General features: G+C 35.0%; 2 protein-coding genes across 2 annotated transcripts; both read left to right on the top strand.

Moving 5' to 3' along the window:
* The first annotated feature begins 2,671 nt into the window (after positions 1–2,671).
* LOC145630895 (gamma-tubulin complex component 3-like) lies at positions 2,672–6,052 on the top strand. The gene is made up of 2 exons (XM_081683017.1): positions 2,672–4,987; positions 5,075–6,052. Exons 1-2 carry the CDS (start codon positions 2,709–2,711, stop codon positions 5,352–5,354), a joined length of 2,559 nt encoding a protein of 852 aa, XP_081539143.1. The 5' UTR covers positions 2,672–2,708; the 3' UTR covers positions 5,355–6,052.
* A 2,847-nt stretch (positions 6,053–8,899) lies between these two features.
* LOC145630894 (metal tolerance protein 4-like) lies at positions 8,900–12,159 on the top strand. Its single transcript, XM_081683016.1, has 7 exons — positions 8,900–9,759; positions 10,212–10,384; positions 10,502–10,700; positions 10,823–11,001; positions 11,129–11,279; positions 11,620–11,753; positions 11,856–12,159. Exons 1-7 carry the CDS (start codon positions 9,510–9,512, stop codon positions 12,033–12,035), a joined length of 1,266 nt encoding a protein of 421 aa, XP_081539142.1. The 5' UTR covers positions 8,900–9,509; the 3' UTR covers positions 12,036–12,159.
* The last annotated feature ends 2,416 nt before the right edge of the window (positions 12,160–14,575 follow it).

Genomic DNA, 14,575 nt, shown 5'->3' with positions numbered 1-14,575 from the left:
CCTTGCTTTGTCCCTAATTGTATATGTCAATTCCCACTTCCTATGAGTGTCAATCATATTCAAAACATGCTTACATAGGCGCGCTTCGAGCGACGCCCACAATAACCAATTAAAATAAAATCAAAATACTACTGCCTAAAATAAGAAAACCCTTTCAGGAGAAATATAAAAACCTATAGGCTAAATCTAAATAAAGCTATTTTTTTAAAATGGCTCATTCATATTCACATCACTTTCCCTCAACCATTTTTTCTCCATTAAGGGCTTGTAACTAAGCTTTGGTTTCCCCCTAAGTCTCTAATATTGAAGCTCATGGTCGGTTCGCATAAAGAAGATGAAGGATGATCGATTTTTGGTTGTGGATTGAAGGAGGATGGGGTGAAGAAGGATGATGGTGGTGGTTGGTTCGATGGAAACAATCAGTTCGGTAGTGGTTTATTACATGAGGAGGAAAGACAAAATGCAAAAATGATTTTTTTTTAATCATACAAGCACGAATCTCTAGACAATTAAATATCAATTTTAATCGAAAAAGAATTGGCTATCATTGAAAAAAGTGAAAATAAAGGGCTATTAATAGGAATTTTCCAAATTTTAATCTCCAAACAAATTCCACTTATGTAATTTTACATCATTAACCTTACCTTTCTAAAATTATATGCCGATTAAAGTGGAACAATTTGCCAATGTGGTGTTGAAAAATAAAGAAATTACTAGAATAATGTTCACCTAAATATATTTCTCAATTTAGTATCCATGTAGGTTCGGAAATTACGAACCTAGGTTATGGTTAAAAATCATTGAAGAAAACTTTTTTCTAATAAAATCCGAATAAATATGTATACCATCAAATTATTTTTTATTTATTTATTTATTTATTTATTTATTCTTTGACACGAAGAGGATTTTTTTTCTATTAGTTACTCAAATCTTAATCAAGTAGAACATCAGAGCTTATAGTAGGTGGGATTTCTTCAAGCCAAACTTTCATTTATGCATATAAGATATATCTTTATCAAGTTAAACATCAAAAATTATTTTATCATAAATAATGCTTATGATATCTTAATTTTATTTAGTGTTGAGCCTCATCATTAATGCTTTTGTATTTTATTAATAGTAAAAACGGATATAAGCACTATGGAGTATGAATATGATGTAGTAATATAAATGTTTGAAAATTTTCTAGTATTTTTTTTTCTTTGACAGCAAGTAACCAAGAATATTATTAAGCTAAGCTAGATTTATCTAGCAAAATAGCAGAGCTAGTAAGCAAGAATTTTACTCCCTCCATTTTTAAATACTTGCTCCACTTTTGTTTTTCGGTCATTTTTAAATACTTGCTCTATTTTCTTATTTGGAAAACTTTTACTATATTTAATTAATTTCTCTCAAATAGTGGACCCACAATGATCGTATTTTATTAAATTCATGTTCTCTCTCCTCTAATTCTCCCCACTACTTTTATTTTTTTTACAATTTTTATTCTTCCACCTACCCCCACTACCTCCATATTTACTTTCTCCAATTTCTCCTAAAACCCCACGTATGAAGAAATGGAGCAAGTATTTAAAAACAGAGGGAATATTAAGCTAAACTAGAAATATCTAGCAAAATATCAGAGCTAATACAAGAAGGATAGTCGTCTTCCACCCAAACTCTCAAATCCTCATAGTTTCTACTCCCTCCGTTATTAAATACTTGCTCAATTTCTCCATGCGCGGAGTTTTAGGAGAAATAGGAGAAAATAATAAAATACAGAGGTAGTGGGGTACGTAGAAAAATAATAAATTGTAACAAGCAAAAGTAGTGGGGAAAATTGAAGGAGAGATAAAATGAAATTAATTAAATATGATTCATGGTGGGTCCACCAGGTGAGAAAAATTAATTAAATATTGTAAAAATTTTTCAAATAAGAAAATGGAGCAAGTATTTAAAAATGGTCGAAAAAGAAAAGTGGAGCAAGTATCTAGAAATAGAGGGAGTACTATTTTGAGCAATTTTGTGGGCAGCCACATTCCCACATCTGCTGACTTGCGAGTAATCAATAAAGGAGCACAAAACAGCTAGCTTAAGGATGTCCCTAACAATAATATGACCAAAGCTAGACATTTTATGTTTCCCCTATTTCAAATAAGTGAATTGATTGCTGCGGTCTGTTTGTAGCATATTTGCTACGGATATAAATTGTCAAAAAAAAAAAAAAATGTAACATGAAACATCAATGTTTGAAACAATGGTGAATTAAAACCCTTAGAGAATAGTATTAAGACTCCAATGATTTTTTATTTAGACTTTAAATACGAAGCGATAAAAATTAGATTTAGAGTTTTTTAATCTTACGTGAACACTACTTTGTGAAATATTTTAAAGTGAACACTATTTTAGTAATTTCTTTGATTTTTAGCACCAATTTAGCAAATTGTTCGATTAAAGTAATGTTTTGAAAAACCGTAAATAGTTAAATAAAGAAAAAAAATTCTAATTTTGAAAAAAAAAAAAACAAAACTAATTTTAAAAAGGCAAATAGTAATCATTTTGCGCGCCCAACATAAATCTCAATAACCCTAAAATAATTCATCCATTAATTTCTTCTTTTCAAAAAAAATACCAAATTTCCCCTTTTCCCTCTTTCTCTCTCCTCACTCTTCACCCTCACCCTCACTCTCTTTCCTCTTCCTCCGATTTCTTCGGAAATTGCCATTTTCATGGAGGATCAGAAGGTCTTAGATCTAGTTAAAGAGCTTGTTAATCGTTTACTTTCACAACCTCAAAACCCTAACCCTAATCAACCCACTTCCACAAACCCTAATTCTTCTTCAATTGACTCTAATCACTTCAATCAAGCTCTTCGCTATGCAATTCGCATCTTATCCAGTCGAATGACGCCTTCAATTGCTGCTGATGAAGCTGCAATGGCGGAATCAATTAAGCGTCAGCTCGTCACTCAAGGTAAATCTTCCGAAGCTCTTACTTTCGCCGATCTTTATTCGAAATTTGCGTCGAAAACTGGTCCTGGTAGTATAAATAACAAATGGGCAGTTTTGTATTTACTTAGAGTTGTTTCTGAAGACTGTAAAATTGCTAAAAAACAACCCAATTCCACGGTTTCTAGGGGTTTGCCAGCGATTTATGATTCTCAGTTGAGTGATAATTCGAAGGTTTCTCGTGATAAGGAAGTGGGGTGGAGTGGTGGGGTTTTAGTGTTGTCGAAAGATCCTGACAATATTCGCGATATTGCGTTTAGGGAGTTTGCTAACTTGTTGAAGGAAGAGAATGATGTTTCTGAGGAGGTTTTGGTTAGGGATGTGTTGTATGCTAGTCAAGGAATTGATGGAAGTTATGTTAAATTTGATGGAAATATTGATGGGTACGCTTTGTCTGATTCTATTAAGGTACCTAGAGCTACTAGGATAATGATCCAGAAATTATGTGAGTTGGGTTGGTTGTTTAGGAAAGTTAAAGGGTACATATCGGAGAGCATGGATCATTTTCCTTCTCAAGATGTCGGTACTGTGGGGCAAGCATTCTGCGCGGCATTGCAGGATGAGCTTACTGAGTATTATAAGCTTTTAGCGGTGCTTGAAGCGCAGGCAATGAATCCCATTCCACTGATTTCTGAAAATGCCACTTCAGGGAATTATCTGTCTTTGAGGAGACTATCGGTTTGGTTTGCTGAACCTATGGTTAAGATGAGGCTTATGGCTGTACTGGCAGATATTTGTAGAGTTTTGAGAGGTGGGGCGATGGCAGGGGCTATTCATATGCATGCCCAACATGGGGATCCCCTTGTGAGAGATTTTATGAAGCGTTTGTTGCGTCGGGTTTGCTCACCCCTGTTTGAAATGGTTAGAAGTTGGGTCTTGGAAGGGGAGCTTGAAGATATATTTGCTGAGTTTTTTGTTGTTGGGCAGCCTGTCAAGGCTGAATCCCTTTGGAGAGAGGGTTATCGGCTCCATCATGGGATGCTTCCTTCTTTCATCTCGCCATCTCTTGCACAGCGCATTCTGAGGACTGGGAAGTCAATTAACTTCCTAAGGGTATGTTGTGAAGACCGAGGATGGGCTGATGCTGCGACCGAGGCGGCAGCTGCTGCTGGAACCACAACAGGGAGAGGCGGTCTTGGTTATGGAGAAACTGATGCTCTTGAATTGTTGGTCGCTGAAGCAGCTAAGAGGATTGATAAGCATCTACTGGATGTTATCTACAACCGCTACAAGTTCAAAGATCATTGTATGGCAATAAAACGGTATTTGTTGCTTGGACAGGGTGATTTTGTGCAGTATCTAATGGACATAGTTGGGCCAGAACTCTCTGAACCTGCCAACACTATTAGCACATTTAAGCTGGCAGGGCTGTTGGAAACTGCTATAAGGTCATCAAATGCACAGTATGATGACCGCGATATATTGGATAGACTGAGAGTCAAGATGATGCCACATAATTCTGGAGACAGGGGCTGGGATGTGTTCTCCTTGGAATATGATGCCAGAGTTCCACTAGATACTGTTTTTACGGAATCTGTTATGTCAAGGTACTTAAGAATTTTCAATTTCCTGTGGAAGCTTAGGCGAGTTGAGCATGCACTGATAAGTACTTGGAAAACTATGAAACCAAATTGTATCACCTCTCGCTCCTTTATCAAATTGCAACAAGCGGTTAAAGTAAAGTTGCTTTCAACATTGCGGAAATGCCAAGTTCTTTGGGATGAGATGAATCATTTTGTCTCAAATTTGCAGTACTACATTATGTTTGAAGTTTTGGAGGTATCATGGTCTAATTTTTCTAATGAAATTGAAGCAGCAAAAGATCTTGATGACCTACTGGCTGCTCATGAAAAGTATCTCCATTCCATAGTTGAGAAGTCTCTTCTTGGAGAGAGATCACAGAGTTTATACGAGACACTATTTGTTTTGTTTGACCTAATACTGTGCTTCCGAAGTTTAGCAGACAGATTATATGAAGGCATTTATGATGTGCAAGCAAGGTATCTTTCTGTTTCTCATGCTATCATGTAGAGTTATCCTGCTGTTATCATATATGCTAAGTTATCTCTGGAAATCATTATTTACAGGTCTACTGATGATAAGAAAAAACTATCTAGGCAATTAAGTAACAGATCTGCCGAACCTGGTTCATGGGCATCTGAGGGCAGGAAGGCCTTAACCCAACATGCTTCTAAATTTCTCAGCTCTATGAGCCAGGAACTGGATGATATTGGAAAGAAGTATTCATCCCTTCTTACAGGATTCATCTCTGAATTGCCAGTCCAGCAACATATTGACCTGAAATTTCTCCTTTTCCGACTTGATTTCACTGAATTCTATAGTCAGTCACATCAAACCATATCATGACGATGTGCAGTTCATTAGTTGAGTTTTTGAGGGTGCTTTTAAATTTGAAGAGCCATACATCTGTCGAGTGCTTTTATTGATTGATTGATTCATTTATTTGCTTTCTGGTTTGTGAACCGGATCTGTTGCTGAAGCTCCAAAGCATTGCATGCAAAGTGCTTCCACAATTGAGAAAGAAGCACAACTCTTGATGTTAGGTCATTACTGACTATTATTCAGGGCAAAGCTGCTGAGGGACTGCTGCACCAATCCTGTTGAGGTTCGTTTCTTGACACCATACTTGAGACAATGCCATCATATCACTGTGTGAGTGAGTCTGTAAATCTGCTGAAAACAAAGTGGGGAAAACTGACAGCATCTTGTTGACGGCAATTCATAGTTGTGTAAATTAGTGGAAAGTGTGAATGTGTGATACTAGATTAAGAAATTTCCAATTCAATATGCATTTTTGTTTTTTGTTTTTACATTTTAGGAGATGGGGGTAGAGAGACCAGCTAATAACAATTACTGGTTGGTCGCCTAGATGCAACCTTGGGTAGTGTTTTTGGCCACATAGTTACTCAAGCTGGCTGAATTCATAGATGTTGGTGGTTTGATTTACTTATGTGCTGTGTTCTATTTTGTACACTTAGCACATGTTTGTACAGGTTTTTAGGTTTTTTATGCAATTGATCAACTTATCAGTGGCAGTTTGCGTGTGTTTTTCTTCTTCTTGAGTACTTAAAAGTTTAGGCTAAAATTTCAATTATTTGCAGTAGTGTCTAGGTCTAGGCTAATCCATCATAATAGCTGACCAAGTTGCTGGCTGGCTTGCTCATTCTAGTTCTTCAGCCTTGTAATGCATTTACAAATTACAACTAATTGTGCTGGGTTTATACTTTCGTTCATTGGTGTAGAAATTGGAAAATTTATTGATGGTTTTTGGTTTATCAATTTGATCATGTAACTTGTCTTTTACTTGCAATTGAGCTAATTTTTCTGTTTATGTATTTCAGCATCAAAGCTGACAACGTCTACTCATAGAGTACTTGTCAAGCTGTCAATGTTGATATATATTGAAATTTAGCCTTCTAACTAAAGTACGGTTGTTATTCTTTAGGTGTAACCTTGAGTTAACTGTATGTTCTTGGATCATGGTACATTTGCATTAAAAAACTAATGAAATCCGTAGGTTTTTATTTGTTGAATACACCGGGCAGGATTCATCAGGAATTAGTATCCCATATTCTTTTACCAGGTGGTATAGGTTGTTTAAGGAGAGCTCAATCGAACAAATAGTGAAATAAACTTTTGCCATTAACGCATATATAGAGGGAGCTAATAATGCTGTAATACTGAGTCTGTGAGGGTGTTTTGGTTATTTTGTCAACATTCCCAAAATGTACCCATAATAACTTAGCTAGTAAATTCTCTCTCCCATTTCCAAACTTCAGTTCCCACATTCCATTTTTTATTGCGAAATACCTTGTTTGATTGATATGCATCAAGGAAAGTGCGAATTTATGATGCTTGATCAACCTAGGTGCAGGATTTTGAGAAGTATAACTTCCTAGGAGAAAGTTGTTTACTTGTTTACCTAGTTTTAGGTTACAAACCTCTTCTTTTTACTTTTTCTATTTTCCTCATGTTATTTTTGCCTCCAAGGGTATCATTTATGAAATTTAGTCTGAACTCACACCTTGTCTTTTATTACCCTGGTGTCTATATCGCCTTCTATGTGTTTCTAGAGTATTGTAATTTCTGTGTTTTTTCAATGAAGGAGATTGCAAAGCTTAATCAACATACAGTGCTTGTTTGAGGACATATACCAACCTTATCATCTCGCAAAACAGAAAATTAAGATAGATTGACAGGTTATAACCAAACATTTGACAGGACCATTGACTGTTGCTAATATCAATGGTGTTGCTTGGAAATGTGACTGATTGTTTACAAGTGGTACCATCGCATTTTTTGCATTGTTTAGAGTGGTACCACCTCACATGGCTGGTGAAATTTGATTTGTTATATAAATGCCACTCCTGTTTTGTACACAGTCGATATGTTGGGAGTACGACGCTACTGCTCAGTACTCGCGTTGTTTAAAATTAATAATCATGTACTATTGTACTTCTTTGGTTAACTAAATACTTTAATGCAATACTTTGTACAAAGTACTTTCTATCTCACATCAATATGTGATTGGGCACACTTTTTATGTGATCTCTGTTCTTGTGTAACTAGTAAATGATCCCAAGCTTTGATTACAATTATGATATTATGTACCTTTTCCATTAACTTGTGTTCTCAAAGATTTTGTGGCGTCTATTATTATTATATAGTACTCCGTATTTATGTTTGTGCGTAAAGAAAGTCATGTATGGTGTTCTTGAAATTTAGTGGTGTTATAGTACTCCGTATTTATGTTTGTGCGTAAAGAAAGTCATGTATGGTGTTCTTGAAATTTAGTGGTGTTTATTGTTGTTACTACCTCCGTTACATATTATTTGTAAGTGTCTAATCGTTGCGAATAATATGAAATGAATATGTCTAATCATTGCAAATAATATGAAACAGAGATAGTATTATAAATTATTTTCATGCTTAAATATTATACTCTATTACTATTATGAAAGTCAGGGCTTTTTGAGATTATGTTATTGAATTGTAATTTGTACATTACGGGTAATTCTAGATAAGCGTCATCTAGCAAACATTTTACGAATGCGCCAAAATATCATTGCAGAAGCACAAGTTATCTTATATAATTGCTTAACTTGGACCTTATCAATTGACCACCGCATGATTCTTTTGCCCATTTTGACCCCATTGTTGTACACCATCTCATATCACTACATCACCTTCGCTCCTCCCTTCTCCTCCCCTCCCTACCACACCCGAACCCTTCATATGATCTTGAAGGTGGGGGGTAGGGAGTTTGATTTACTTGTTCAATTAGGTGTTTTAATCTAAAGATAAGTGTAGAGGAAAAGATATGGAAACGACTCTTATAGCTTGATACCCTTCTTGTACAACCCTTTCTAGAAAGCTCGATCCCTTGTACGTCACTTCAAATGTTGTTGCCACGGGATTGCCACAACTCTTCAGGCTCCTAGGTCCTCACTGCGCACCCTCGTAACATCGATTCCCCATATTTTACAACAATGTTAAGTATAAACTCCTCTAGATAAACTTGATCTTTTTTTTGTTTTGTTTTGTTTTGTTTGCAAAACATATAAACTTGATCTTAATCAACCAAAATGGCAAAATACCTTACATTATAGAAATAATGACTAATAGAAAGCTTATAAAGCATTATTGATTTAAATAAATAAGTTTATATTAAAATTCCTATATATATCCATCTTTGCTTTGAATAGTCTAAATTTTTAGTCCTACAAAAAGACAAGATGAGCTTAAATATAGTTAAGAGTAACTAACAAATTTACACAATAAACCGCGAATCTTTTAGGAGTAATTTCTTAATATAGAAAGTCATTTAAGGACAAAATTCCTAGATTTTGTGACAATAATTATAATTATCTTTAACCTTTTGTCCTAAACTTTTTATGCAAACAAAGAAACGGTCAAATTTTACTACTTATCCCTGCAAGTCTTACATATTTTCATCAATTTTCAATAGCCACAAACCAACGCAAAAACAGATCTTAGGTGTATACAACACCAAAATTGTACTCCAAAAGAACCCACAAAAATCTGTTGAAACATACATAATTTTTTTGTTACATTCTTGAGTTCATTCATTCTAGCGTTGTTACTCATATTATATTGGTTTTGTGTCAATTATTATCATTGTTTTTGTGGTTGTTGTTATACAAATTTGACTCTTTGTTATTCGTACGTTTTCTATTTGTTCCTGTTCTAGTTTTTTGTCATTCATGTGATAAAAAGAAAAAAAAGTTGTGGGGTGGTTCTGAAAACTTTATGTTATATATCTTTATCTTCGGGATGGGTTATTCATGCATGTCTCAATGATATGCTAGCTGCAACTAACACCACTTCAAGGAGAATTCATTCGCTGCTCGATTATCGAGCTTATTCTCTTTTATGTATGTATTAATATCTTTGCTAGTGAGCTCATTGATGTTGGTAAAGTGAGTAGGAAGTTTGAAATTGGTTGTTTTGACATATACTTTTAGTTAAGTTAAAAGAAATATGGAAAAAGGTGGTGGTGGATTGGGGGATTATGATGCCAAAAAACCATTATTGTTGGGCATGTCAAATGAGCAAGAACAACACCTGGTTAACAATGGGAATGGAAGAGGTGATATATGTTGTCGACAATACTCTTTTACGAGTCTTAAGAATGATTTCTTCTCTAAGTTGCCTCACAAGGTTCAGCTGGCCATGGATCCTGAGTCCCCTTTTGATCTAGATCTTTCCAATACCTCGGGCTTAATCGAAGGTAGTTCACTTTCTTAATGTGTTTCTTTCATTTATCTATTTATAAGGGATTGATACATTCTATTTTACTAGCATTATATTGATTATTGATAACTTGCATTATATTGGAAGCATAATTTTTTTTGGGTGCAAAATGAAACAGAGTACTTAATTATTGGTTTACTGTATGTCTGTACTTTGTTTATTGCTAAGTACAAAGGATCAGACCTACATTTAGACTATAGAGCCATGTTTGATTCTGCTAAATAGTTGGTCAAAACTTTGATGGTAGATATATCTTCAATATTTTGCTAAATCTGTTCCTTAAATATCGAACTTAATTAGAAAATTGGCAAGGTTAAACTGTACTGTGATCTTGTTTAACAAGTTCTGAAGTCTGTCAGATTTAATAATGTATAGGATATTCAGTCTTCTTGAATTTACCATCTTGTACTTTGTCTCGTGTCATTGTAGCGGAGAAGGTATACTACGAGAGGCAAGTTTCAACATTAAAATCATTTGAGGAGGTTGATGCTCTAGATGTACCTCCTGACATCAATGAAGAGGAGGAAAGACGAGAACAAGTACAACATGAGAGAGCAATGAACATATCCAATGGAGCCAATGTTGTGTTGCTAGCATTAAAGGTTTTTATGCAATAACAAGGCAGCATTAATTTTTGAGAGAGCTTAGCATCAGCAATGTTTTCTATATAAATTCCCTAGTTTTATAAGCATCTTATTTCGTGCTTGTTTAAAATGCAGATATATGCAACCATAAGAAGTGGGTCTATTGCTATAGCAGCCTCAACACTTGACTCCTTGTTAGATCTCATGGCTGGTGGAATCCTATGGTTCACGCATTTGTCGATGAAGAACATCAATATTTACCAGTACCCTATAGGCAAACTAAGGGTTCAACCTGTGGGAATTGTAATTTTTGCAGCTGTCATGGCCACGCTTGGTAATTTTTGATCTTGAATTTGGATATAATGTTGCAATACACGTATTTGTTCATTTTAGTACGACTTTATGAGTAATACCACTCTTGACTCACTAAGAAAATTACTACGTATTTTGATGCAGGGTTTCAGGTGCTTATTGAAGCTGTGGAACAATTGATAAGAAATGAACCTTCTCCAAAGATGACGCATGAGCAGCTTATCTGGCTATACTCTATCATGCTTACTGCCACAACTGTAAAATTCGCACTTTGGGTTTATTGCAAAAGCTCAGGAAACAGAATTGTTCGTGCATATGCAAAGGTACCCATATGACTCTTAAGATCAGAGTTTTTCTATATAAAAAAAAAAAGAAGCATTATTGTAGCATTACTGTAGTAAAGATCATATGCAATTATAATGACTTGCTTCTGTTTTTACCAATTGATAGGATCACTACTTTGATGTGGTGACAAATGTTGTGGGATTAATAGCTGCAGTTCTCGGCGACAAATTTTATTGGTGGATTGATCCTTTTGGTGCTATTGCTCTGGCTATATACACAATTTCAAATTGGTCTGGAACCGTTTTTGAAAATGCAGGTTTGTACATGATTTTGGAGTATATATAATCCATAAATAATTTGGTTGCTGTTGTAAGTGTGCACTTGTTAGATTTACATGGGTATTTGGAATATATTGCTAGTTTGTCTTTGATTATTCGAAGTATTATAGTATTGGGTAATGTATCAAAAACGTTCTTTTGTCAAAATTATTTGAACTAAATAAAATTTACTTGAAAAGATTGGTAGCTTCGCCACTAAGCCACTAAATATGCATTTTCTAAGGCTTTTGGCGAAAGTATTAGCATCTTTGCAGTGGCTATTCAAGTAAAGGAATTTGTGCTATTCAATTTATATACTAGTCCTTTCATTTTATGCAGTTTCTCTGGTTGGACAAGCAGCACCTCCGGAAGTCTTGCAGAAACTGACGTACCTAGTTATACAACACCATGCTCAAATCAAGCGTGTTGATACAGTTCGAGCATATACCTTTGGTGTTCTATACTTTGTTGAGGTTAGTCTTGATTTCTGTCAGATACTTGAATGTTTAAAATAGATTTAAAATGGAATGAAATTTTTATGTTTGAACTTCTTAATTGATTGTGACTTGAATAAGGTTGACATTGAGCTACCGGAAGACTTGCCTTTGAAAGAAGCTCATGCAATTGGAGAGTCATTGCAGATTAAGATTGAGAAGCTCCCAGAAGTTGAGCGAGCATTCGTGCATCTAGATTTCGAGTGTGACCACAAACCAGAGCATTCTGTTCTCATTAAATTACCTAGTAGTCAGCCTTGATTTGTAGATGTTAGATTAAATGTTTGTGTCTCTTGATGAAATGGGATAGCTTAAGTTCTTATATGCTATTTGGTTGAGAAAAAATTTATTGTAGTTGAAATATAATTTGTATTTTCCTTTGTTAGGCTTGTAAAGTGATGAAAATTGGTTTCTTAAGTTGAAAACAAATTTATCATAACAAAAAATGGAGCTCCATCCAGGGTGAAACTAATGCGGTTTAAAATTGAACCAAACCGCAAATCAAACCGAATTAGAAATGTGGTGCGGTTTTTTTTTTTTTTTTTTTTTTTTTTTTTTTTTTTTTCTAATATGGTTTGGTGCGGTTTGAGGAATCCTAAAACCGAATTATTATGGTTTGGTTTCGATTTTAAGATTTGAAAAACCAAAACCCGAAATCCAAACCGAATTATGGCCCATATCCAAATTATAGTCTAGCCCAATACTAATTTCTACCCTACATATGTAAATCCAAAAAAATAATAAAACTTGTGTTTTTATTTTTATGTCCTAGAATGTTAACTAATGTGGGCGATGTTGGAGTGAATGACCAGTTAGATGGGGCAAAAAGGAAGCAGATGAAAAATTTAAGTGTGGTTCGATTTTCTTTTGAAAAAACGAATTTAAAATGGCGTGGTTTGGTTCGTTTTCAATAGTATTATGGTGTGGCGTGGTTTGAAGAATTAATGTCGTTTGTTTTGGTTTGGGCTATTAACCATACCGCAAACTGAACTTTCACCCTAGCTCCATCCATTATTAGATTGAAAACCATTTTCATCTGTTTGGCTTGAGTAGAATATTTCCTAAGCTAAAGCTTTACTACCAACAACTAGGGTGAAAGTGATATAGATTAAAATCAGAAATTTATTCAATTCAAATCAACAATTTAGTTTGATCAGTTGGGGATTTTTTAAGAAAGTATGCATTACGGATCGGTTTCAGTACAAGGCTTCCAAGAAACAAAAGTCGAATTTAAATGAAGCTTAATACCCCAACCTATATTCCCTTTTATATATAAGCCTAAACCCTATTTCCTTTTCCCTCTTTTCCCTTTCAGCCTTCCTCACTATTTCTTAATTTCTTAGTGCGGCAACCCTAATTTTTTCCACCCTTTTCTCTCACTCAGTGACTGTCCACCGTCCATCGCTCGCCCTTCATGCCTCAGCACAACTCGTCCTTCACCACTATTTCCTTGTGGCAACATAGGCCAACACCCTAATATTTTTTCCCTCTTTCCTCACTAAGGGCTTGTTCTCATACGTTTATTTTCAGTTCAGTTCAATTCAGCTCCTAATTTCCTTCTCTTATAAAATATTTATTTCAGTTCAGTTCAGTTCAGCTGATTTCAGTCAATTAGAACAGGCCCTAAGTCACTACCCTTGTGACCACCGTCACCGCTCAACCACTTTCACTCTTCTTTGATGCTCCTACCACCGTTCGTCCACTTTCACTCTTCTTCGACGATTCTTTGCGTGTTTGGTTTTTATTTTGTTTGAATTTCGAATGGTGCTGTATGGATTTGCTTGTTCAAACGACGGTGGTGTGTGTATTTGCTTGCTTGGTTTTGATTTTGCTTAAATTTCGAGCGGTAGTGTATATATATGGATTTTCTTGTTAGGTTTTAATTGTGCTTGAAATTCGTTCGGTTTAGATTAAATTTCCAAAATCGAATTATTTTGGTTTAAATTGGATTGGATTGAATCCAAATTCGGTTTCAAAAAACTCCAAAACCGTAAATTTGGTTTGGATTCGGTTTGGTGTAAAATCAAAACCGAATACCGAACTTTCATCCCTACCAACAACCATTCTATAGATTGTATGAAACACATATTATTGTATACAAAATACTACCTCCGATTTTTATTAGTTGCAACTTTGGAACATTTTATACCTCACAAATAATACCCCAAAGTTGCAACTAAAAAAAAAATCAGAGGTAGTATATTAATTGAAAATCAAGCTATCATTAGTGGCGGGCTAACATGCAGTTTCATAAGTGAGTTTCAATTAATAAAGAACTTTAATAAGAAAATTAATTTAAAACTAATTTTTAAGCAAAAGTTTCATATGTTGTCTGGGTTACTTATTCAGGGTTACTTGGTCAGTCAGGGGTTACTCAATCGATCATGGATTACTTGGTCAGGATTTACTCGGTCGGTCAGTGGTTATTTGGTCAGGGATTACTCGATCGATCAGGGGTTACGTACTCGGTTGGGGGTTACTCAATCAGTCAGGGGTTACTCGTTTAGTGTTTTGGTGTGTGTCAGCCGACCACACGGTGTGGCCAGGTACACAGAAAATGCGCTGAAAAAATATTTATTATTGAAAATCATTTAAAATAATAAATACGCACACTTTCACAATAGTTTGAAAATCTAAAACAATTTATATTTTCAATGCAGTGTTGTTAGAATCGCGATCCGGATCGTACAATCCTACGAAACAATTTCAGTCAAAAGATTCATATCGAAAGCAGAATCGCAAAGGCAATAGGATCACATCATAATCATAAAGGATCGTTCAGAATCATACATGATCGTGTA

This window comes from Chenopodium album, chromosome 5 (genome assembly GCF_948465745.1).
Source record: "Chenopodium album chromosome 5, dcCheAlbu1.1, whole genome shotgun sequence".
Lineage (NCBI taxonomy): Eukaryota > Viridiplantae > Streptophyta > Magnoliopsida > Caryophyllales > Amaranthaceae > Chenopodium > Chenopodium album.
Note: the sequence above shows the minus strand (reverse complement) of the source record. Positions and strands in the feature narration are given on the sequence as shown.